The sequence below is a fragment of the Petromyzon marinus genome (genome assembly GCF_048934315.1).
Source record: "Petromyzon marinus isolate PM22_M1 ecotype Great Lakes invasive population chromosome 84 unlocalized genomic scaffold, UKy_Petmar_22M1.pri1.0 chr84_unloc.4, whole genome shotgun sequence".
Classification (NCBI taxonomy): domain Eukaryota; kingdom Metazoa; phylum Chordata; class Hyperoartia; order Petromyzontiformes; family Petromyzontidae; genus Petromyzon; species Petromyzon marinus.
In genome coordinates, this window is record NW_027422641.1 from 1,423,563 (window position 1) to 1,447,767 (window position 24,205).

Consider the following 24,205-nt stretch of genomic DNA (forward strand, 5'->3'; position numbering starts at 1 on the left):
TACCCTGCTATGGAATGGAATATGAATGTCCTCCTCCTGAGAGGGATGTTGTTATGCAAGAGTGGTGCAGTTTGCGAATATCAAATGACAGTTCATATCAGTTCAAAGCAATTCCTTCACTTAAACTTGCCAGAGACATGCGAATGGTTACGTGAAGTTTAGCATCACTCACGAGAAGCTGCTCCAGGGATGGCTTTACCTGCAGTTGTGCTCAGATCGACACCCATCACGTTGAGCTGCTGCTCATGCTGTGATATCCACTGACCCAAGAGAGGGATCTCGGATCTCAGTGGCACCAGCACATCTTTAAGGAATCTCATGCACACTTCTTCTCCATTGTTGAGCACCAGGTCAACCAGGTCCCGTGTTCGTGCCATGGGGTTATTCTCGCTTTTGAGGGACGCATATACACTGTCCAGGACTATCCCTGTTTGATAGGAATAGTCAAGCACTTCTGAAGACTTCGCCTGGAGGTATTTCTGCAGATTCACTTTGTTGGTTTTAATGCTCTCACATGCAGAAACTTTTGATGCCATCACGACAAATGCATCGAGTCACCTGAAGAAAATGAAAACAAACCATGTGTCACCTGTAAGCATAGTCGTGTAATTTTAGACAGGTACGGGAAAGAATAATAATTATAAAAATAAAATGTTGCTACTAAAATCTGAGAGGTCTCGGTTAGGTACAATTGTGACTTTAGGTATTTGATTGTGAATACATTGAGTTATTTAAATTGTAATGAAAGCTTAAAAATTGTCATTGGAATATATAGAAATACATACAATTGCATCAAAACACTTTAGGCATCTCAAAACACTCTTCAGTGCAAGCATTTGAACATTCACATGAACACAACACTACGATAAAGAAAAGTAAAATGTAAACCTAATTCAAAACACCACACAGGTTTAGCAGATTAAGCAGCTGCGTGACACCACGTGCTCACTGCCTCGACCATCGTGATGCCACGCAGACGGCAAATTGCGTTGTAATGTGCAATGATCGGGATAGCGTCACCTCTAGTTGAGTGACGATTAGAGGGTGGGAGCCAGGTTTGATCTTGGGTAGTCCCTATGTAGTGGGCACTCCCATGCTCTCAATGTATGGGTAGAGGGTGCTCTGAGGTTGTCTAGCAGTGGTATGACGTCACATACCGCGCTCCCAGCAGCGGCTGGCGGGGCCATTTGTGAGGGGGCCGGGGGAGCCGACGGAGGGAGCCGATGGAGCCAGGAGGCCGACGGGGCGGGGGAGCCGGGGGGGGGGGGGCGACGGAGCCGGGGGGAGGGGGGGGCGACAGCGCGGGCAGAGGGAGCCGACACTGACTTTCTCATACATCATACACTGACTCATTCACACCATGCACTGACTCACTCACACATCATGCACTGACTCACTCACACATCATGCACTGACTCGCTCACACATCATGCACTGACTCGCTCATCATGCGCTTACTCACTCACACATCATACACTCGAACAACCACTGACCCATTCACTCATCATACACAGGTTCACTCATCGTGTGCTGGCTCACTCGCACATCATACACTCACTCTGCCGCTTACTCGCTCACACATCATACACTGACTCACTCATCATGCGCTGGCTCACACATCATGTACTCACTCAACCTAATACTGACTCGATCATCATACGCTGACTCGCACATCATACGTTGACTCGCACATCATACACTCACGCTGCTGCTGACTCACTCACACATCATACACTGGGAGTGTCGTGCTGCCAGCTATGGCTGCAGGTTTTGTCGTACATGTTATGTTTATCGTTTGTTAATTTTAAAATCACAGTTCCTATGATTACTGCTGTTACATTGTTTTTGTAGCTTTATTTTGGTCTGGTTGTGGTTCAATAGTTTTCTGCAATGTAGATTCATATTTTGTTTGTTGCGTTTGCACCCGACTTAAGAGCCGCATGGCTCACAGGGCTATACCTAATAAATTAAACTTGAATACGCTTCACAGAAATGAGTAAACATGACCTTTTGTGGAGGTAGTGTGTTTGTGTGGGGAAGCCAAAACTTAAAGTACACACATGAGGCAACGTCAATGTTACTGTAATGTTCATTATGTTAAATAAATCACTTATACAGGACAGCAGTGGTCCAGGTGTCTGTGCAACCACCTTCCTATGCCTTTGAATCTCCACTTGCACTGTCTCTTAGGAATTCTTCAAAATTAGCGGCACGTTACATCATCATCAGCAGCCATTGTCTCTCTACCGCTGGATGAACGCCTCCCTATATTTGTTTAACGTGAGAAATTGATGAAGAAAATTCTTAATTTAACATTTTTTATTAGTATCAATAATAACGAAGCATCTGGTCAGTGAGTATGCACCACGTGCATTTACAACAGCATGCAGAGCATGAGACTATAACGAGTTTTGTACATCATGTTTGTAAACCCAAGTAATCCATTCTTTAGTATGAGATATTTATACATTTAACTCTTTGTGTATTGAGCTGTGTGTATTGCATTGCTGCAAACTAAATATCTATACTGTACATATACAGGCCGGTCTGACTTAACCAGCGTTCTTTCTACAAGAAGGTGCTATAACAAGCAATATTAATTTATCCCTGGGGTGTCACTATATACGTATGATTTTATGAGTAGTCAAATAGTACGAGGAGATAATGCAATAGGGAGAAGGGGGTGAGGGCGTGGGCTTAGTCGCTTTTTCTCTCATACAGCACACATCTCCACAGGAAATGAAAAAAATAACACCTGGCAAATGGACATACATTGATGTTTACGCCCAAGGCGCAACAACTCTATTGGTTTCACTATCGTGCAGCTCCACGCTACACACAGCAGACGCGTGCTCCCTACAGAGGATAAACTGTCGAGCGTCTTCTACGCCGACAGAACGAGCTTCAACACAAACATCCCCCATGTAGCTCCACAGACTGGTGGGTCAAGTGCTGTTAGTGAGCCCCTTTGAAGACCTGCACGCAAAGTGGGGTAGAAATGGCCAGCACCACACCTGGCCACGTTTGTCTCATAGGTTATACTGATTACCCATTGTACCAGGCACTCATTTAATGCAGACACAACCTAGAGGACCCAAAACCAGTGTAGATATCACGTGCTATTGATAACTGTGGCTGAGTTTGTTGTGCAGCATGGCTCGCCACAAACACACATAGGCGATGTACACAAACATACAAGATACAAATGAGAAAAATCTCCCATATCGTTTTTTACATTATTGGGATTAGTTCTGCTAGCGAGCACCTAAGAAGGCCAGTACGACACATGAAGGGGTGGATACATAAACACAATAACAATAAAAGCCATTCGCCACTCAAAATTGGTGACGTCAAAAAAGTGTTTGTGCCAGGCTAAGTGCACATTGAGGTCATGTGGACTGTCGAAGGCTCATGGGCAGTAGGTTACAGGATAGATAAAGGTGTCATGGGTTGAGTGACAGGGATGAATGGCAGATCTACCACCTGTGCTCCCTACTGTTCCACCTTGCTGCATTTTACTCATTCTGCACTCCGCTCGTTGTTGTGAGCATCACTCCTCCGCCCTCCGTTATTGCTGGAGGCGGACATCCTTCACAAAACTCCTCCAGAGACGCTGATCTTGAAACCACTGGTCGAGCTGTTGGCAAGCCCAAACAGCTCCACCATCCTTCTGTTACACTGCAGTCAAACTCTTGCCTATAGCGATAAGCCCCTTATATCTGGACAAACAGAAGCTGTTTGGGTACACAGTGACTGGGCATTTGGGCTACATGACCCAGCCAATGCTGCCTCACCTGCCTTAGTATCTCACTGATGGGCATTTGTCCAGATCATTCAAGGATCTAAGCTGCTCACATAATCTAGTTTGTTAAGCCCACGGTGGATCGTAGACAACTTGAATATGCAAAACCAGTGTGGATGTTCCTTTAAAAGGGATCCAAATTTCTCAAATGTAGAGAAGGGAGGGGATATCTGGCTGAGAAGACCCAGAGCTTTACATGGAGCGACAGGCAATGTAGCATTCACAGTGTGTTACGCAGCTGAGATAATTATGTTCAACCGATTCGGAGCATGACCTCTGCTGCCAAACTGGAGCTAGTCACATGCACCCTTTCCAGGTATGGAAAATTGTTCTGCTCTGTCCAAAACTGCCCCACTGCTCATGGGGAGTGGAGGGATGGGAGAATACGATGACAGAATACCCAGGCAGGTGCTTTGTTTTATGTGGGGATGAACGTAAACCCCATTTCTTAGTAGTACTCTCGAAGTTCAACAAAAGCTTCTCCAGCTCATACTGGATATAATTCTTATGGTGGGGATGGTTGTAATGTGGAGGTGGGCAGTGGTAATGCACGCTCCTGTCTAATGAGGAACCAACAGTTTGGGACAATTTCAAGATTATGTAAACAACGCCGCCAAGACCAGCCCAACAACCTGTTGCAATATTGGAAATGAATGGATTAGTGATTAAACGTGGTGTTTAATTGAAAAACGAACGTAAAAACTGCTACAAGGGCCTAAGAAGGCAATGCAAAACTCAGATCTGGCATGAACAGAGGGGGCCTGATGGAAAAGCTGCAGCAGTTGAATAATAACTCTCAGTCAAATAAAGGATGACTTTGCAAACTTCAGTCAGCTCAGGGGAGCCTACTTTAATATTTCCTGCGCAATTACAAATGCCAGTGGCAAGCTCCTCAGCAGTTGAAGGCGGAAACTAGCATGCTAGAAGTAATTATGCTCCCAAATGCAGAATCGCTCTTCGTCATATCCCTTTGAAGAGCTCATGCAAGCCACAGCAACCAAAGACCCTACACCTTCTGCATTGAGCCATTTGAGTATAAAGTGAGAGGTACCCTAAGAAAAATGAAAGAAATCACTAGTATCCAACACTTGCAATATCAGAGCAGAAATGCTGACACCCAGAGGCTCAACTATCATCACATGGGTGAGTAAGATCTTTTAACACACGTGGAGGGCAGGCTTGAAACCAGCTTTCAATGATGCAGCCTTTTTGGTTGGACTGCAGGCAGTCTTACTCGTGCCGTGTCAGTCATAGAAGTTGTTGGACCATACTTATATTTGCCTCAAGCAAGTCTTGACGAACAAAGTGGGGTATAATCTGCTGAGTAGTGTAGTGGAGGCTGTGAAATGAGAAATAATCAATTAGAGTGCCTTTAAAAAGAGCCTCTGTCAAGGTGATGTGCACATCAGTGAGATACAATCATCATTGGGAACAAGGAGGTGTACATTCAGCCTACATTTCTAAAGAGAGAACATAAAGTGATGATCACAGGAGAAATCTGTGGATGGTAAGTGACAGGCCCAAATAATTGCATCAAAAGAAAAGGGAATGAGTGACCTCCGAATGAGTAAAGGTTGATTAGAAGTTCCAACAGGAAGCCTTGGTTGCTGGGCGGAGAATGAGTGAAGGGGAGTAAAGCGAGATGGTAGGGACGATATAGGAGAACATTGGGAGGGGAATAAGATGATAGGAGAGGCAAGCAGGAGCATGTCCATGGTGGAACTTGAAGACAGCAAAGGGGATATTGTGCTTGATGCAGAAATTAATCGGATACCAGTGGAGGGATCAAACACGATCACAGCTTTACCAATTAAAAACCAGGCAACAGAAACAAACATGAGTACAGTATTACCAAAAACAAGACTGTCACACTATATAAAGTCCCACTAATTTCATGGATCGTTATTAAACAAAGGTGTCGCTTTAATCGACATTGTGAACTCGGGATGTTACGGGACAATGAGTCCCATAGGCAACGCCACGGGCTGAAGGGCACAGTGAGGGCTATCACTCCCTCGACTGACTGTGCGCGAGTAACAGACTTCAGCCTCTATTGACGATCTCTGTGAACAGGGAGGTGGAAGCCAATAGAGTTCATGTCAACAACAAAAACCGTGACCTTTAAAGAGACAATGCTCCTGTTAAAGTACGATTGACAGTACATTACCATTTTTACATGCTTCAGAGTACTATACCCATTTTAGAAGCAGCGTTGCTTTGTAGATTGATTTTGTTACTGATGGAGATAGTAAAAAAAGCATGTGGCAAGATGAGACGTTCATTCGAATCCGTGTTCTCAATGTCCTAGCCCCTTGGCATAGCCCCTAGGCTCAAGCACAAGACACTGATACTATTTTACTCAACACCCACCTCTATAACCCCCCTAATCGCTCCCCCTCAATCCCGCTATCTCCCCCTCCCCCCATCGCGATGTTATTTATCTTCCAAAAAAACTTCTTCGATAACACCGCTTTGAAATGAAATGTTTATAGTAAGAGACGATTCAGGCAATGGCCCTTTTGTCACAGCACTTCAGTCTCCTCGACTTGTGACATCGGCACAACCCATGAGGAGGCCGCATTTGTTGCACTCCAAGATGGCTTGGTGAACGCCCCTCCCCTCCACTACCCCGACTTTTCCTTGCCGTTTGTCCTTGATACAGATGCTAGTAACACTGGCATTGGAGCTGTTCTGTCTCTAGTTGTCAATGGCATCGAGAGTGTTATCGCATAAGGAAGCAGAGTGCTGTCTCCGGCTGAACAGCGGTACTGTGTCACACGCTGATAACTGTTAGCTATCGTGTTTTTCTTGCAACAGTATCTTCCATATTTGTATGGGAGAGACTTTGAGGTGCGCTCGGACCACGCGGCGCTGCAGTACGCGCTGCAGGTTGACCAGCCATCTGGCGAACTTTCACGCTGGTTGGAGGTCCTCCGTGACTACTCTTTTCAGGTTACCTATCGCAAAGGCTCCCATCACACGAACGCGGACGCCCTCTCGCGATTACCCACGAACGAGAGTTGCGCAAGTTTTTCGGGCTCCGGTCGCTGTAAGCCGCGCAACGAACACTCGCCCCCTACCCTTACGGCATCGGCCGAGGTTGTAACATCTGAGGGAGCTGGGGATCCAGTGGCGCGTTATGCTGTCATTGGATTGGACCACGAAGAATGGGGGCGCCTCCAGGTTGAGGACGCTTCCCTGCTTAAATTGCGATGCGGAGTCAGAGAGACTGATGGGGGCGAGGATCGATGGGGTGTCGCCTCTTTCATTCTCAGAGGTGGATTGCTCATGCATTGGGACGGAGAGATGCGATGTTCCAACATTGTTGTGCCCACCGCCCTGTGGGGTAAGGTCATTTGGGCGGTGCACGAGCGTCTGTTGCACTTGGGTGTGCATAAACTAGCATTGGCCACACGTAAGTCGGATTTCTTCTGGCCTGGCATGGCTGAGGATGCTGCTAATTTGTTGAAGGGGTGTGTGCAGTACACGCGGTAGAAGCCGCTCGTGGGAATAAATATTTTCTGGTGGGAGTCGAGTATTTCTCATGATGGCCTGTGGCCTGGCCGCTTCCCAAACAGTTGGCGGCAAAGATCACTGAGGCATTCCTCAATGGCTATGTAATTGTAGTGGCATGGTTGAACATGATCGCCACTAATCATAGCCGGCAGTACTAGCTTGTGTCAGTAGGGAGCAGAGGGGAGGCTGAACCTGCTGGATTAATGATGACGGGCCGTTGGCCAAGGCAATCCCTGGGGGAGCATCGTGACCAACGGTCAGGACCCCAGATCCCGGGAAGGGGGCTGGGGAGATGATGTCATTCTCCAGACCCTCGGAGACGGTCCTAGAAGGAAGGCGTGGCCAGGGGCGGAGTGAGCCAGGAGCCTATATATAAGTCAGGTCCCTGAGCGGTCCCAGCAGTTGTTGTCCGGCCGAAGACTGAAGAGCATCCTGGAGCCCTGAAGAGTAGAGCCCAATGGGCAGAGCCGAACCCCTGGCTAGGGTCGGCTCGAGCTTGTACCAGTGAAAGCTCCAGCTGATAACCAGTGAAGACTCAAGCGAAGACTCAAGCCCCAGCAGTATAGATGTCGTGATAGCCAGTGAGAGGCAAGCTAGTCTGGAAGGACTACCTCCATAGAGTATCGGGTGAAAGGGGCCATTACCCCATTGTGTAATAACCTGTTAATGTTATAATAAATGTGTTGCCTCAGAGTAAGCTTCCTCCAGTTTATTACCCACTACATAATGGACAAGAGTGCTCCCGAACGTCTTCTGAACAATCAGGGCAAAACATTTTCTTCAAAATTATTGCAAGAGGTGTGCGTTAGTTGTGAACCAAGAAAGTACGCATGTCACCGCACAATCCGCAGATGGATGGTATGGTTGAGGTGGCTGCACAGAACTCTGACCTCAATGTTGAGTCATCAGGTCAGCGAGAACACGACCCCCAGATTCATGTTCAGTTACAAGCCGCACCCAACAAGGCTAAATCTTAAATCTCTGACTCCGTGTGCTGTACCCTTCAAAAGCTTTCAGAAGTGCGGGAGACTTCCAGGGTAAATTCTGATTCGTGCCGATTGGCCAATGAATGGCTGAGGGGCTTCCGTACTTCAAAAACATGAATGGGCACCTGGGGACAGAGCTTGGTTGCACTGTCCACAGGTACCGGTGGGTACATCGCCCAAATTGCTCAAACCCTGGAGAGGGCTGGTTGATGTGATTCGGGTCATTCGACCGCAGTGTGTCCAGATCCGCTTGGGGCGGCGGAGTTGATTTGTACACTCCTCTTGCCCTAAGCCCTTTATTGCTCCCTGTGAGTTTGTTCCATCTCCACACTGTGGGCGCCGAGGGACAGATGTGTCCGGCGAGCTGGCATGTGTGCACGTTGAGGTTGGTCCTCAGCGGAGTCGTGTGCTTCCTCCCTCAGGTGCCGCGCGCCTGATGTCCCCCGAGCCGCCGCCTGCGCTGTCTTCACTTGATTCGAGAGAGGAGAACCCGTCGACCCGGCCTACTGCTCTTCGTGAGGAGCCGGATTCGACTGGACAGTTGCATATTCCCCCTGGGACCTCCAGGGAGAGTGAGCCCACCTCCACTGGAGGCCCAGCCACGAGGACTCGCTCAAAAACTCTTCGGATTTTGTGACACCCATGCACACACACTCCCACACCATCAGTTGCTTGTCACACTCAGTAGGCCATATCGGTTATTGGCTGAACCTAGCCTTTGTTGTGCTTATGGGTATTGTTACACGGTGAGGATGGGAGTTGTTGGTGATGGAGGGGATTCCGTGCATTCGCGTTTTATATTTTCTCGTGTTGTTCTGTACATTTGCAGCTAGTGTATATATTGTATAGGTGGGCTTGGTTATTTATATGCTATTTGTTATTGTTATTGAGGCACACATAGCGTTTAGTCACTTTTACTCGCTTTTTTCACCTTATTCACTTAAGCAACCATTGGAAAGATGTTCTAAATCATACCAAACATTAAACTAATTTTCAATGGTATTTATCCAAATAGTGATATACCAAACTTTCATAGAAGCTTATTTCACTTCACACCTACATTTGTAAACTCCTCCCCCGCCCCGTGCCGGTCCTCTACGTTCCAATTCACACCCCCTCCCCCCCTCCGTGCCGGTCCTCTTGTGCGTTACGGTCATTTTATGCTAATTCCTTTGTCAAAGCATTTTGTTTCCTCCCACACAGCTTAAAAGGACGCGACCTGGGATGGACTGTCTTCACTCCAACGCTGTCCTCATGACAGTACGGTCCCCTTCACCTGATGAAGGCCACTTGTGTTGTGGAAGAAACGTCATGATTTTTGTTGTTTTATTTTTTACCTACGTGACTTTACCGAATAGAACCAAAGAGTATGGATCCTTGCAGTCACGAAAGCTTCAAATCTAGAACTTATTCACTTGGTTAGTTTTAAGGGGGAGTTGACAGCCAGGACGGCTGAATGCTACGAATGGGGGGGGGGGGGGTAATGTAGTGACATCGGGAATGCCACTGTGTAGTGCCGGCCTGAGAGGCACGGCGTGCGATGTAATTACATCACCGACACCCCATATATGTGGGTGTAGTACCAGCCCTAGTGGGGCTTGGTGAGCGCTGAGTCATGGCGCTGAGTGGCACCACGTGTGGCGTGCAGTGCTGTTCTCTATAGGAGGGGTGTGAAAGTGTCAACCATGAATGAGGTTAATGTGGGCCATTGCACTCTGGTTGACCCTGGAAGGTACATGACGGGTAAAGTCTACACAGGGGCCCCAAGTTGGGGCTAGTGGGTAGTCACGTATCAGGGCGAGATCTTGCAATAGGAATCGAGAAGGTAGTCGTGGCCAAGGGCAGAGCCGGCCACGACTGGTGAGCATATAAACCGGGTCCCCAGAGGGACCGGGGTTCAGCTTTGCTGTTGTCTTCTGAAAGATCTACATTCAACGTCCGTGAAGAGTCACCAACACATGGGCAGGACTCAAGCTGGAGTCCTGCTCATTGTAGCTATCCCAGAGTGTTAGCGCAGATAGCCTGGTGGTCCACCACCATAGGTTGTTATCTGGTAAAAGGGAAGTTACCCCTTCGTGTTGGTATAAATAAATTTGTTGCCTCCAAAGAGTATGTCTGCGACTCAATTGAACCGACTACACAATGGTGCAAAGGTCAGTAAAGTGACCGAGGCCACCAGGGGCTGTACCAGTATACCACATCAGATTAACAAGGGGCTCAGTGGTGGCAACAAGTTATCCCCTTCGCCTGGAATGCAGGAGGTCGTGGGTTCGATTCCAACCCCGACGCCTGGATATTTGGAGTTTGCATATTCTCCCCGTGGTGGCGTGGGTTTTTCTCTGGATCCTCGAGTTTTTTTCCCTCCACATTTAGAAATATGCGTTTACAGTATTTGGCTGCTACAAATTTCCACGTGATAAGCCACTTCGTTGAGCTACGATTTGTGGCCAGGTTGCTTTTGAAAAACAGCTATATAGCTCAGTGGACCTTACTTGGTACAATAAAATAAAAATCTGCCGATTCCTGGAGTTATACTATAGGAAGGCCTGGGTACCCAAGGGACCAGGTTACAGCATCTGTCAGTTCAATGAAAAATCTAATAGCTTAGTGAACTTTGCCTGGTTCATAAAATATTTTGTTAGTGTTTAACCTCACGTGACAAACAATAAATCCAACAAACACACCCAGTGCTGAAATGCACTGAAAAACAGTAAATGTACCAGAATGAAGCAGTACACATCTTGTCAAGTTGTATTTATGCAACAAAGAAAACTAAAGAAAAATAACCAAATCCACATTAGATGTGGATGTGATCATAAAGTAAAGCACTTCTGGATAATGGGCACCCTATGCCCTGTCGGTCGTGTTGATTTTTTACCATATTTCACCACGCTGACTAGTGCGGGTTGGTGAAGCGAGGGGGGCAGAACTGATTCATTTGTCACTCGCCTCTGGATTTAGTCCATGGGTGTGTAGTGATGTGCGCTAAACACTGTGCAATTGGACGACCCCACATGCCCTGGGCACCCTTTCGCATGAGATATTCAAACTCAATCTATTTTGCAGGTGAAATATTTCTGAAATAAAAATGCAATGAAGGAAAAACAGAGAAACTGCCATGACACGGTGCACAGGTGTGAATTAATATATTATAATAATCAGTCACACGACTGACCATACAAGGCAAGCACACCATGGTGGTGTTTCCCAGCGCCTATCTCGTGACTCGGTATGGGAATCGCTGCGGCGGTGTCCGCTTGTGCAGCTCCATGCGACCCACAGCAGACGCGCGCTCCCTACAGAGGATCCACGGTCATGCGTCGTCTACACCTACAGCACGAGCTCCAACACAAACATCCCCCATGGAGCTCCACAGACTGGTGGGGCAAGTGCTGTTATTGAGCTCCTATGAAGGCTGGCATAGTACACGAAATGGTAAGTGGTCAGAACCACGCCGGACCGCCTTTGTCTCCCCAATGTGTGATGTTTACACACCGCCCCAGATACTAATTTGCGTTACACACACATTTACCTCCCTACCCCCCACCGCACACACACTCACACACTACACCGTTTTCCACACACACACATTTAAGCACCAATCAAAAATCCCCCGTGTATCCTACACAGGTGGTTTATATTCTGGACCACACCACCCACCGTCCCCCATGCACCACGAACTCCCCACACTCACCCACGCTGTGAAGTGTCGAGTCGCCCCGCGTCTCTCGCCCCTGACGCGGCCCAGTTCCCCGTGTAGCCTCCTCTCCCCTGCTCTCAGCCTCTGGCCCTGACGCAGCAGAAAGGAGAGGGGTGGAGGGGTGACGGGAGGAGTGAAAGGAGCGTTGAGGGGAGGGTTGGGGGGAGGATCGGTGGGAGGGGTGGGAGGGGTGGGGTGGGTGGGGTGGGGTGGGTGGGTGGGTGAGGTGGGGATGGGTGGGGATGGGTGGGGATGGGTGGGTGGGGTGGGTGGGGTGGGTGGGGTGCCCCTTGCTTTCTTCCGCCCCTCCCCCCACCTCTACTACTTATTTTAAGCCTCTGTCTGTTCATCCCTCCGGCCCCTTTTTTCTTGCTTCTCTGTCCGTCTTTCCTCTTCTTACCTCTTGTGTCCCTGTATATGTATTTCTGCTATCTTATACCTCGTATTTGTTCACTCTGTCTATGCTGGTATGTTCAACCCAGAGGATGAACACGAAATTTAGCACTCTTCTGAAATTCGTGGTCTGCCAGGCAGGTGTCTAACTGTGTCGTTGGCCGACTGGTTTTGCATCACGTAAATTTTTCTTAGGTTTTTTGAATTCTCGTCTCTCATCTTCTTGTTGTATTTACCTCCGTGCAGTTTAACGCTCTCTATGTGTTGCGCTGATGTCACCCTATGTGCTATTTGTTTTTACACCTGATGAAGATCGCTTGTGTTGCGGTCGAAACGTCGTGATTGATTTATTTTAATATAATTTTATGGTATTTCTACATACGTGACTTTACCGAAAAAACCAATGAGTTAATCAATGGTTCTCTGTGTGAGTGAGTCTATGTGTCTCCATGTGAGTGAGCCTATGGCTCTGTGTCAGTGAGACTTTGGCTCTCTGTGTGAGTGTACTCTGTGAGTGAGTCTATGGCTCTCTGTGGGAGTAAGTGGGTCTCTAAGGCCACAACCATCTTGCCCCCTGCCCAGTGCGTCCACCTGGTTGAGCTGCAGGAGTCTATTGTCCACCGCTCCAGACCGCACAGATATCCGACGTCCACCTCCAGCACAGACACCAGCAGATTCTTAAACCTGGTTGTGGAAGTAAGGACACGAGAGGGGTAATAGTCAACCACCATTACCACCATCAATACCACCATTACAACCACCAAAATCACCGCTATCGTTAACACCACCATCAATATTACCACCTCCACCACAACGATCACTATCAAAATCACAATACTCTTTGGTTCTTTAGGTAAAGTCACGTAGGTAGAAAAAAATAATAGATCACGACGTTTCGATCGCAACACAAGCAACCATCATCAGGTGAAAAAATATAGCGAGAAAGCTGCTGAAACACAAAGTTATATTGGCTTGAGATAAGCTCAGCCCAAGGGTAAGTGGGCGGGGCTAGAGGTAGAATTTGCATGTAAATACAACATCACATCGTGGAAAAGGAAAGAGAGACACAGACACCGAGAGACATCCACACACAGAGAGAGGCACACACAAAGAGACACACGAGAGACGCATATAGAGAAAAACACACCGGCAGAGAGAGACACCCACACAGACAGATGCAGAGAGAGATAGACACAGAGGGAATTACATTATTGCCCATGAATTACTATGGTGTGACAATGCCAATTACCAATGTCAAAGGGAACATCAATGAATGGTAAATGTGGGGTAATATCCCCAGAAGAGCATGTAGACTACATTAAAAAATAAAATAATCAATCAATATAATATCACATATGGGTTCAGTTTAAAGTTTACTTATGACAAATAATACTGAAATAATTGTGCTCCATAGATTATCTTAATGGTCAAGTTACATAACCATCACGGAATCACTTAAGCTGACCATTTAAAAAGACATTAATTGCAAGATGTTGAGCAAAGGAAATTGTTTGGAAGTTCATCTCACACTAAGTACATGTTACTATAAATCTAAATCTGCATAGTTCTCGATCAGCAAAGTCGCAAACATGTTTTACCACAAGCAAGGAGTTCGGTGTAAAGCTGTTAAGCAAATTAACCACTGCACACGGTTGTAAAGCTCTCTGCCTCAAAGACAGCACTCTACCAAGTGTCGCGACGCAGCTGCGGATGCCGCATGACAATAGGCGGAGTGAGTGAATCTAAGTAGACACTGACCCTGTCAAAGGGGATCCCATGTCTAGAGTATTTGTGGCTGGTGCTACACATTTCTAACGTGATTAGCCATTTAGCTGATCTATCATTTGTGGAAAGGTCGCTTCTGGAAAACAGCCACATAGCTCAGTGGGTCTCACCTGGTAAAATAAAAATAGTTTATAGAGTTCGTTCTGCCTCAACGCGTGTTTTCATAACGCCATTTGGATATGGCACGATGGATGTAATAGGGAACACGTTTTATAACGCAGATGCTAAATGGATATAACGCGATTGAGTCAACAGAACCACGTCGCGCGAGTAGGAATGTGCGGTTGTACGGCTGCCTGGGCACAGCGTCACACGAGGCATTGGGATGCTGCTGGATGCTTCCTGATGCTCCCCACGCGCCTCAGTCTTTGTTCAGCCGACACACGCATCTCACGCTGTTATCACGGACTGTGCTTTACCCTGTATTAGTCATTGTAACGAGGGAGTTTACACAACGCGGTGTTATTCAGCAACGCAACTGCCGCGTTATAGAACACTGCAGTAAATATTGTCGCGGTGTGGAAGGAGCAATGAACGTCATCTTGTGGCATGGAAAGGCATCGCAGCCCTAGCGAGCAGCCAGAGACAAAGCCTGCACGCACGGCAAAGTTGTGATTGACCCGGGGACTATTAGCAAGTGACACGTATGGACTAATGGTTACTCTAAATGACGATGTTGACGATGGTTATAACGTGCTACAAATATGCAAAACGCACATCGCATTAGCTCTGACAAATAGCGGACTTTTTTTAAGTTATCGTTTACAATGGTTAATTTGTATATCATGCCAAGTGAGTAATTTGCGTGTGGACCCTGACAGCGGCACTCAATGTCCAACTCTTGCGAATGCTCTCAGGGGATCTTTACCGTGCGCTGCGTTCACTCACTCAGCCCCAATCTCCCTGTCGTGAACTCACCACTCACCCACTCACTCACCTCACCCTTCAACTCACTCACCCTCCTCACCTATTAATTCTCCTCATTAACTCACTCACCCTGCAATCCACTCCCTCACCCCCCCTCTCCATCACCCGGCACTCACCGCCTGTCCGTGACCACCTCTCCCGTGCCTACAACCACAAACACCACCACCAACTCTCCCGTGCCTACAACCACAAACACCACCACCACCTCTCCCGTGCCTACAACCACAAACACCACCACCTCTCCCGTGCCTACAACCACAAACACCACCACCACCTCTCCCGTGCCTACAAACACAAACACCACCACCACCTCTCCCGTGCCTACAACCACAAACACCACCACCACCACCTCCTGCTGCTGCTGCTGTCGCGGTCTCCGCGTGGCGCCGCGGGTCCAGGGGGAGGCCTCGCGGCCCAAGAGCGGCGCCACGGCTCTCCCCCTCCCGCTCCTGGCCCCTCCCCCTCGTCCCTCCTGGCCCCTCCCCCTCGTCCTTCCTGGCCCCTCCCCCTCGTCCCTCCTGGCCCCTCCCCCTCGTCAATCCTCCTCCCGTTCGCGACGTGGAGTGAACTCAGCCCCGCCCCCTCCCGCCCCCACCGCCCCCCCCCCCTGCGCGGCCCCGCTGCCCATTGCAAGAATGGCGGGAAGCGGTCGCGGGGCCTACCGCGCACCGCCTCTCGCGTGATTGGCTCGCTTCGCGTCACGTGGGGAAGGCGGAAGAAGAGTATGGGGGAGGAGCTGCGCGGTAAGGGGCGGGGCCGTGGAGTCACGTGGTGGGCAATGATTGCCAATAAGTGGGCAGGGATGGCCGTACGTCACATCCGGTGATATAGGACACGCCCCTTCGCGACGTGCCTCACACTTCCTTCCGTCCCGCGTGCCGTCAACACGAGCTCAGCATGGCGCTGTTGACCGTTGGCGTTCCGCTCTTGGCCATGCTTGGGATGGAGATCTTCATTTATCTTCGTTTTAAGCTTTCCATCTCATACTTTTACCGCGAGACCACGACGCTGCAAACGGAGAGGATGGGCCTGCAGAATGTGGAGCTCTGTCAGAAGAACAAGACCATGGAAGTGGAGAAAGATGGTAAGCTACCATTTTCTTTGGTTCTTTCGGTAAAGTCACGTAGAATGAGAATAAAATAATAGATTGATAAAATAACACAATAATATTCTCACGACGTTTCGGCCACAATACAAGCGGCCTTCATCAGGTGAAGAGGACGAGACTGTCTGGAGGACAGCGCTGGAGTGAGAAAGCCACGCTGAGATCGCGATCTTTAAGCTGTGTGAGAAGAAACAAAGCGCCTTGACAAAGGAATTAACATAATTTAGCATTGAAATGGCTGAGTGATTAGCTTGTGACTGGTCACAGAAAAGGCTATGTTAAAGTACACATCCGCAAAGGCACCCCTTGACAAAGGAATTAGCATAGAATTTAGCATTGAAATAGCTGAGTGATTAGCTTGTAACTGGTCACAGAAATAGCTATGTTAAAGTCAGAGCATATACATTCACCGAGTCACCTAGTACAAATCAAACAGGAGAATTTAGCATTGAAATAACTAGGTGAATTTAGCATTGATATAACTGAGTGATTAGCTTGTGACTGGTCACAGAAATGGCTATGTTGAAGTTAAGGCCTACACATCTGAGCTATTCACAGTAACTGGGTATACAATATATAATGAATACTATATACTGAACCAATAAAAAACACAAAAATTTTAATTACCTCAATGTTATCAATAAACTCTATATTCTCCAATCAGCTAAGCTACCAACAATAAGTCGTTATATATCACAATGCTATATGGCGAAAAATGGGTGGATTCTTACCCTCAACTTTAGCACCACGGATAGCTACGGGTCCCGTTCAGACGGACGAGTTCATCGATGGTCGGAACAGAGGAGGGGGAGAGAGACAGCTGCGAGGCGCTGTTATACTCTATGTTGTAAACCATACCATTAACCACGGTTAAGCTATCCGTGTTGCTAAAGTTGAGGGTAAGAATCCACCCATTTTTCGCCATATAGCATTGTGATATATAACGACTTATTGTTGGTAGCTTAGCTGATTGGAGAATATAGAGTTTATTGATAACATTGAGGTAATTTATATTTTAGTATTTTTTTTGGTTCATGATATAGTATTCATTATATATTGTATTGTATACCCAGTTACAGTGAATAGCTCGGATGTGTAGGCCTTAACTTCAACAGCCATTTCTGTGACCAGTCACAAGCTAATCACTCAGTTATTTCAATGCTAAATTCGCCTAGTTCAATGCTAAATTCTCCTGTTTGATTTGTACTAGGTGCCTCGGTGAATGTATATGCTCTGACTTTAACATAGCTATTTCTGTGACCAGTTACAAGCTAATCATTCAGCTATTTCAATGCTAAATTCTATGCTAATTCCTTTGTCAAGTAGTGCCTCTGCGGATGTGTATACTTTAACTTAGCTATTTCAATGCTAAATTCTATGCTAATTCCTTTGTCAAGGGGTGCCTTTGCGGATGTGTATGCTTTAACTTTAATATAGCCTTTTCTGTGACCAGTCACAAGCTAATCACTCAGCCATTTCAATGCTAAATTAAATGCTAATTCCTTTGTCAGGCGCTTTGTTTCTTCTCACACAGCTTAAAGGTCGTGATCTCAGCGTGGCTTTCTCACTCCAGCGCTGTCCTCCAGACAGTCTCGTCCCCTTCACCTGATGAAGGCCGCTTGTGTTGTGGCCGAAACGTCGTGAGAATATTATTGTGTTATTTTATTTTATCAATTTATTATTTTATTCTCATTCTACGTGACTTTACCGAAAGAACCAAAGAAGATGAATCCTTGCAGTCACGAAAACTTTAAATCGAAATTTAAGCTACCATTCTTAGATGTTGTGTTTGAGAGGAGACCTGATGGCTCATTGGGGCATTCTGTCTACAGGAAACCCACCCACACAGATTCCTACTTGAAACCTGATTCCCACCACCACCCAGCCCAAAATAATTCTCTCATCAAAACTTCATACCATAGGGCTCATTGCATTTCGGACCAACACCACCTGACCAGTGAATTAAAACATGTACACCTGGCCCTCAAAAGGAATGGTTACTCTGACCGTACCATCCGCCAAGCTGTTTCTCCCTCCATACAGAAACAACCACTTGATACTCCGGCCAAAACCATCACACTACCATATATAGCAGGCGTTACTAAAAAGATTTCCAAAATTCTAAACAAACACAAGATCCAGGTCCGGTTCAATACAGTACACAAAATTCGTGATCTGATCCCATCCGTGAAGGATGGCATTCCTGACTTACAGTACCCCGGGGTTTACAAATTGAGTTGTACCTGCGGTGATTGCTATATCGGGGAGACAAAGCGACATGTCTCTGACCGAATTCGCGAGCACAAATCAGATTTGAAACACAGCAAAACGAATTCTTTGCTGATCACTGTTACAACCATGTGGGTGATCACGATATAATTTTCTCCGATACCAAGGTTCTTTGCAAACCCACGGGTTTTTATCAGAGATTTGTTCACGAGGCAATTCAGATCTACAAACACAGACACAATTTCAACCGAGAAGTTGGTTTCAAATTAAGCAACCATTGGAAAGATGTTCTAAATCGAACTAAACATAAACTCATTTCTGTGGTACAGTATATTTTTCAAGTAGTGGTACCCCAAACTTTCGCAGCTCTCAGCTCCCCCCCCTCCCGCTCCTGGCCCCTCCCCCTCGTCCCTCCTGGCCCCTCCCCCTCGTCCCTCCTGGCCCCTCCCCCTCGTCCCTCCTCCCGACTCGCGACGTGGAGTGAACTCGCCCCCGCGCCCCGCGCCCCACCCTGAGCGGCCCCGCCGCCCATTGCAAGAATGGCGGGAAGCGGACGCGGGGCCGACCGCGCGCCGCCTCTCGCGTGATTGGCTCGCGTCACGTGGGGAAGGCGGAAGAAGAGTATGGGGGAGGAGCTGTGTGGTTAGGGGCAGGGCCGTGGAGTCACGTGGTGGGCAATGATTGACAATAAGTGGGCAGAGATGGCTGTTACGTCATAGTGTACGTCACATCCGGTAATGACGTCACGATAAATAACACGCCCCTTCGTGACGTGTCTCACACTTGCTTCTGTCCCGCGTGCCGTCAACTCGAACTGAGCATGGTGCTGCTGATCGTTGGCGTTCTGGTCTTGGCCATGCTTGGGATGGGGATCTTCATATATCTTCTTTTTACGCTTTCCATTTCAGACTTTGACCATGAGACCACGACGCTGTCTACGGAGAGGATGGGCCTGCAGAATGTGGAGCTCTGTCAGAAGAGCAAGATGCTCCGTCTGGAGCTACAGCATCAGCTGGAGGAGTTCATGGAGAACCGAGAGACTCTCCAGAGAGAGATCAGGAGCCTGGTTCAACAGCTTAAAGAGCGCCAGTTAGAGCTGGAGCCCACGAGAGTGCCTTGCAGGGAGAGCAAGTCTCTGCATGCAGATTTTCTCCGAGACTGCAATGCAGCACAGCGGCAAATGTCGCTGCGCTGTGAAAACGAAGATCTCCGGAGGTCGCTGCACGCCCACCTGAGGAAGTTGAACTTCCTGAATCCGCAGAGAGGGCAGGAACAGTTTAGGCTGCGCGGGAAGCTGGTGCGTCACGAGGACATGTGGCATGGGGAAAAGAGGCTGCAAGAAGAGAACCTGCATCTCCGTAGCCAGCTGAAAGAGCTAATATGGACCGTGTCTCAAATGTACAATGATGCCACCACCACCGAGGCCACTTCCACCGCCGCTGCCACAGCTTCCACCACCGCAACCGTTTCCACCACCACTTCTGCCACCACCACCAAGCCCAAGAAGATGAAGAGATTTAGCCATTGGTTCCGAAAATTGCTGAAGCGCAAGTCGGCCATTTAAAAATATTGGGGAAATTGTGAAAATGACACCACCCTAATTAAAACATTACTCAGAAAGACAAACATACCCCATAGAACATCAACAAAGTCATATATAAGACAAAATATCGTACATTTGCATGCAACACTCTAATAAATACTGTATTGTGAGCAAAACATAAAGTTACTTAAATGGAAAAAAAATCTGTTATTGTCACTTACCTTTAGTCCGGATGCCGGTCTGCTTGTCGGGAGGGGGCGTAATGAGTCCCTGCACACACGGGGGCGGTGGGAGGGGGGTGAACGTCCATACACACACACAACAGCGACAATCATCCGCTGTATAGCCTTACCAGAATATTGGGGCAAGCGCCTATGAAGCTCTGAATGGCACACGGGGTGAATGGCCAGCACCCTGCCCGGCTGCCTCTCTTTATCTCTCCATACACGAGACTCACAGGCATACATGCGTCCGTGCACACACGCACAACAACAACGCAACAACCGTCGTTCACCCCTAAGTGGCGGTGACATCACCACAGCACTTGTGCCATGCTCGGTGCATTTTGAGGCCACGTGAAGTGTCGAAGGCTGGCTGGCAGGAGGTCATGTAACAGACGCAGGTGCCATGGATTGACTTAGGAAGATGATGGGCAGATGCAACAGCCGTGCTCCCCACTGTGCCAACTTTATTTGTGTCAGTTGTTTGGCGCTCTGCTCGTTGTTTTGAGCCTCGCTCCTCTGCCCTATGCTGTTGCTGGAGGGCAACTGCCTCCACTTCCCCAGCAGCACCTTTCATGAACCTCCTCCACAGAAGCCGATCATGACACTGCTGATACCAGTCATCAATAAGTCCAATCAGCTCCACATCCTTCTGCACCACATCAGTCCATCTCTTCTCTACCCCGTACCACGCCCATTTAGCACCATCTATCCAGCCAAATTGAAGCTGCTTGGGGATGCCGTGACTGCATACGGACTGCATGACACAACGCAGCCTCGCTTGCTGGAGGAGCCCACAGATGGGCATTTGTCCAGATATTCTAGGAATCTGTGAGCTTACAAAGTCCAGTCTGGTTAAACCCTGAATAGATCGTGGGCAAGCTAACCTTAATGTTCCTTTCGAGAGAGATAAGGAAGGGTATAACTGTGGCCGAGAAGACATGAAGATTTTTATGGAGTGACATGCCAGGTAGCTTCCACACTGTTGAGCAGTTGATGAAAATATAATGCTCGAATTATTTTAAATGAGACCTCGGCTCCCAAAACGGACTTGATCATCAGCACACTGCCCACTCCACTCTCTCCTCAGGTGCCCCAAATACATGAGGAATTGAGGAAGGGAGCATTTTTATGATGTAAAATACCCAGGGAGGTGATTTGTTTTCGTGGGGCTGATGGTAACGGCCCATATTTTAGTAGCATGCTTCATGTTTAGCTGTAGTGTCTCCAACTTCTCCTTAGAGTGGGCAGTAATCACCAGATCATCCGCATTCATAATATGGTTTAACAATAGAGAGCCATACCATGACCGGCTCAGGCATCGATCAGCCTCCCATTATATCTATACCAGATAAATTCTACTGGTACATCCATGGAAATCGTCTCAAACTACGTAGTCAAAGAAAATGTTCAGTCGTGTAGGGGGCAGAGGACATCCATGTCGCACATTACTCACACATTCTATCATCCCTTAGCTCCATTACGTCGATTTTTCATGAGACAGCAGTTGTCTTTCTATTGTTTATATATGCTTTATCGAAAGAAGAAAATAGTATGTTTGCTTTAATTACTGTAACTCTGTGTTTTATTTAGCTTTGGTAATTTGGGTGATCCAGGTCTCTCTTGCAAATGAGACTCATCCTGGTCGCTTTAGTTCTCGCCTTGTTCAACTCAATAAACTGGTACTCACTCCATTATGAACTCACCCACTTCCTTAAATCTATGACTCACGTAAATACTCCCTCTCTCTCCTCATGAGTCATATATTTACCTGATCACACAATCACCCGATCATTTACTGTGTCAACCTCACTCACGCACTTTTTCATGCTCTCAAGAATGACCCACCCATTCTATCACTACATAAATCATCATCCCCTTCCCTCATTGACCCACTGGTAAAATTAAAATACTCGACAGCAACAACACGTGAGATTATACTCAGGCTTACACTCACGTGTAAAGAAGCTCCTTTGCAGGTTCCATTTGATAGATGATTTATTTCACGATGATGTATTTACAACGCAAGAGTACGACTCACACGAACCTTCCCCCGTACAGTAACCTGTACCTGTTTCAACCCATCTCCACTGCCCCCACTATAAACTTTGCCATCCAAGAGAAGTGAAGTAGAAGACAATAGAGTCTGCTGAGAGAATCTACCGGGGAAAACTGCTGAAAGTTACCAGGGCGTGGCCGTGCGGGTATATGGGGTGATGCCTTGGGGACTGAAGAACAACTGCAGGTGGACGACATCGGGGCCGACTGTTGGAAATCAACATGGTGGAAACCATCAAGAAAGACTGTTCGAGATTAATCTACTCTATTAGAAACCACCGGGACTGCAGATAGTCATAGCCTTGTGCAACGTGTGAGTCGCACTCTCACCTTGTAAATATGTTATCGTCGGGAATAAATCATCTAGAAATGAAACCTGCGAAGGAGCTGCTTTACACATGTAAGAATGCAGGACATACTTTATCAGCAGGCCGTTGTTTTTGTCTACAACAGACCTATGCACACGATCTTGAAAATGGCATTTGATTGGGATTGTCACCTTCAACCCATTCTGAAATCGTCCAACTACCAAAACCCTTGTCTGCATTATACCTAAAACTTGACCAACGTGGCAATGTTATTTTCTCATTTTATTGACAGTAAACAAAAAACATGGCATAGTTTTTTTAATTTCCCTGTTAACTTGTACATACGAGTGGAACGGTGTCACAATGGTTTGTGCATTGCACTATGAATCAGGCCACTTGAGTTTGATTCTCGGTTATAGTTAACATCAAACAAACTGGCCATGAGCCTTTTCGTTATCAACCCACGTTGAGAAGCATGATGGCGTATGGTGAAACAATCTCCATGACTGATCCAGTATGGGAAGACTTCACCCATGACAATGGTTATACATTTATTATTGTTTTTGTTTATTACCACCAAAGGAGTAACTTCAGACCTGTTAGCCAGCCTATATATACTCATAGATAAACTTTCGCCTAAACACCACCATTGGGATGAAGCTGACTTGGTATCTTCCATACTCTTTGGTTCTTTCGGTAAAGTCACGTAGGTATAAAATAAAATAAATCACGACGTTTTGGGTGCAACACAAGCGTCCGTCATGAGATGGCAAAGCATGATCTGCTGTTGAGGCAGAATGTTTAAAAGAGTTTGAAATGGGTGTAGCCCAAGGGCCATAAATAAGTGGGCGGGGCCAGTGATGTTAATGTGAGAAATTAGCATGTAAATGTAAGAACGGAGAGTGGCCTCCTCGTAGAGGGCATCAAAGTGGCCATGTTAATGTGAGAGATTAGCATGTTAAAGTAATATCGAAGAGTGGTGGAATCCAAAGGCATGAGAGTGCAATCAAAAGGACATGTAAGCATGAGAGATCTAAGAGAGAGGCATAGAGAGAGACACAAAGAGTCGGAAATAACAGCTGACATAGGCAGGTAGGATGGAAATATCAGAATCATAAAGAAGGTACACCACTTTGTGCTATCGTCTCCACCAAAGAGTATGAATCCCTGCATTCATGAAAGCTTTAATTTAAGATTATTCCAGCAAACTTTACCGTCTTCTACCTCGAACCTTCCCTCGTACGGTACCATGCACCTGTTTCCACCCATCTCCACTGACACCACTATAACTTTTGCCATGTACAGTACCCTACATCACCCTCTTCTGCCCATAAAAATATCTGTCCCGGCTAAAACTCTAATTTAACAGGTCCCTGCAGGGTGGGCTGGTAGGAACATTGGAATTTTGCGCAATTTTATTTTTACACCCCAATAGCACGAGATTTCACTTCGTTAAAGTATTGAAAGGGGACGGACGGACGCATTAATCTATTGCAAGCTGGTACACTCATCTATTGCAGGCTGGTACACTCAGTTTACAACTTCGTTCCTACCAGTAATAGGGAACTCTATGTGGGAATCAATGGGATCGCACACGGGATTCAGTGATGTGGGCATGGAGTACAAAACATT

General features: G+C 47.2%; 2 protein-coding genes across 2 annotated transcripts in view; one reads left to right on the top strand and one right to left on the bottom strand.

Moving 5' to 3' along the window:
- Window positions 1–13,076, bottom strand: part of LOC142908486 (ribonuclease inhibitor-like) — a 223,359-nt gene extending 210,283 nt beyond the window's left edge. The window contains exons 1-3 of the mRNA XM_076059195.1: window positions 12,989–13,076; window positions 11,999–12,094; window positions 173–558 (exon numbers count right to left, since the gene is read on the bottom strand). The gene's annotated coding sequence lies outside the window, so the exon portion shown is untranslated. The remainder of the gene's footprint in view (window positions 1–172; window positions 559–11,998; window positions 12,095–12,988) is intronic.
- Window positions 13,077–15,943: 2,867 nt separating this feature from the next.
- Window positions 15,944–21,901, top strand: LOC142908489 (uncharacterized). Its single transcript, XM_076059202.1, has 2 exons — window positions 15,944–16,193; window positions 19,352–21,901. The coding sequence occupies exons 1-2, from the start codon at window positions 16,007–16,009 to the stop codon at window positions 20,005–20,007; spliced, it is 843 nt and encodes a 280-aa protein (XP_075915317.1). The 5' UTR covers window positions 15,944–16,006; the 3' UTR covers window positions 20,008–21,901.
- Window positions 21,902–24,205: the final 2,304 nt, after the last annotated feature.

What these genes read in the sequence shown, in the direction of transcription:
- LOC142908489 (XM_076059202.1), top strand. Translation starts at nt 16,007, where the DNA reads ATGGCGCTGTTGACCGTTGGCGTTCCGCTCTTGGCCATGCTTGGGATG. An exon ending in CATGGAAGTGGAGAAAGATG is followed by an intron (nt 16,194 to 19,351) that starts GTAAGCTACCAT and finishes TTTCCATTTCAG; the next exon opens with ACTTTGACCATGAGACCACG.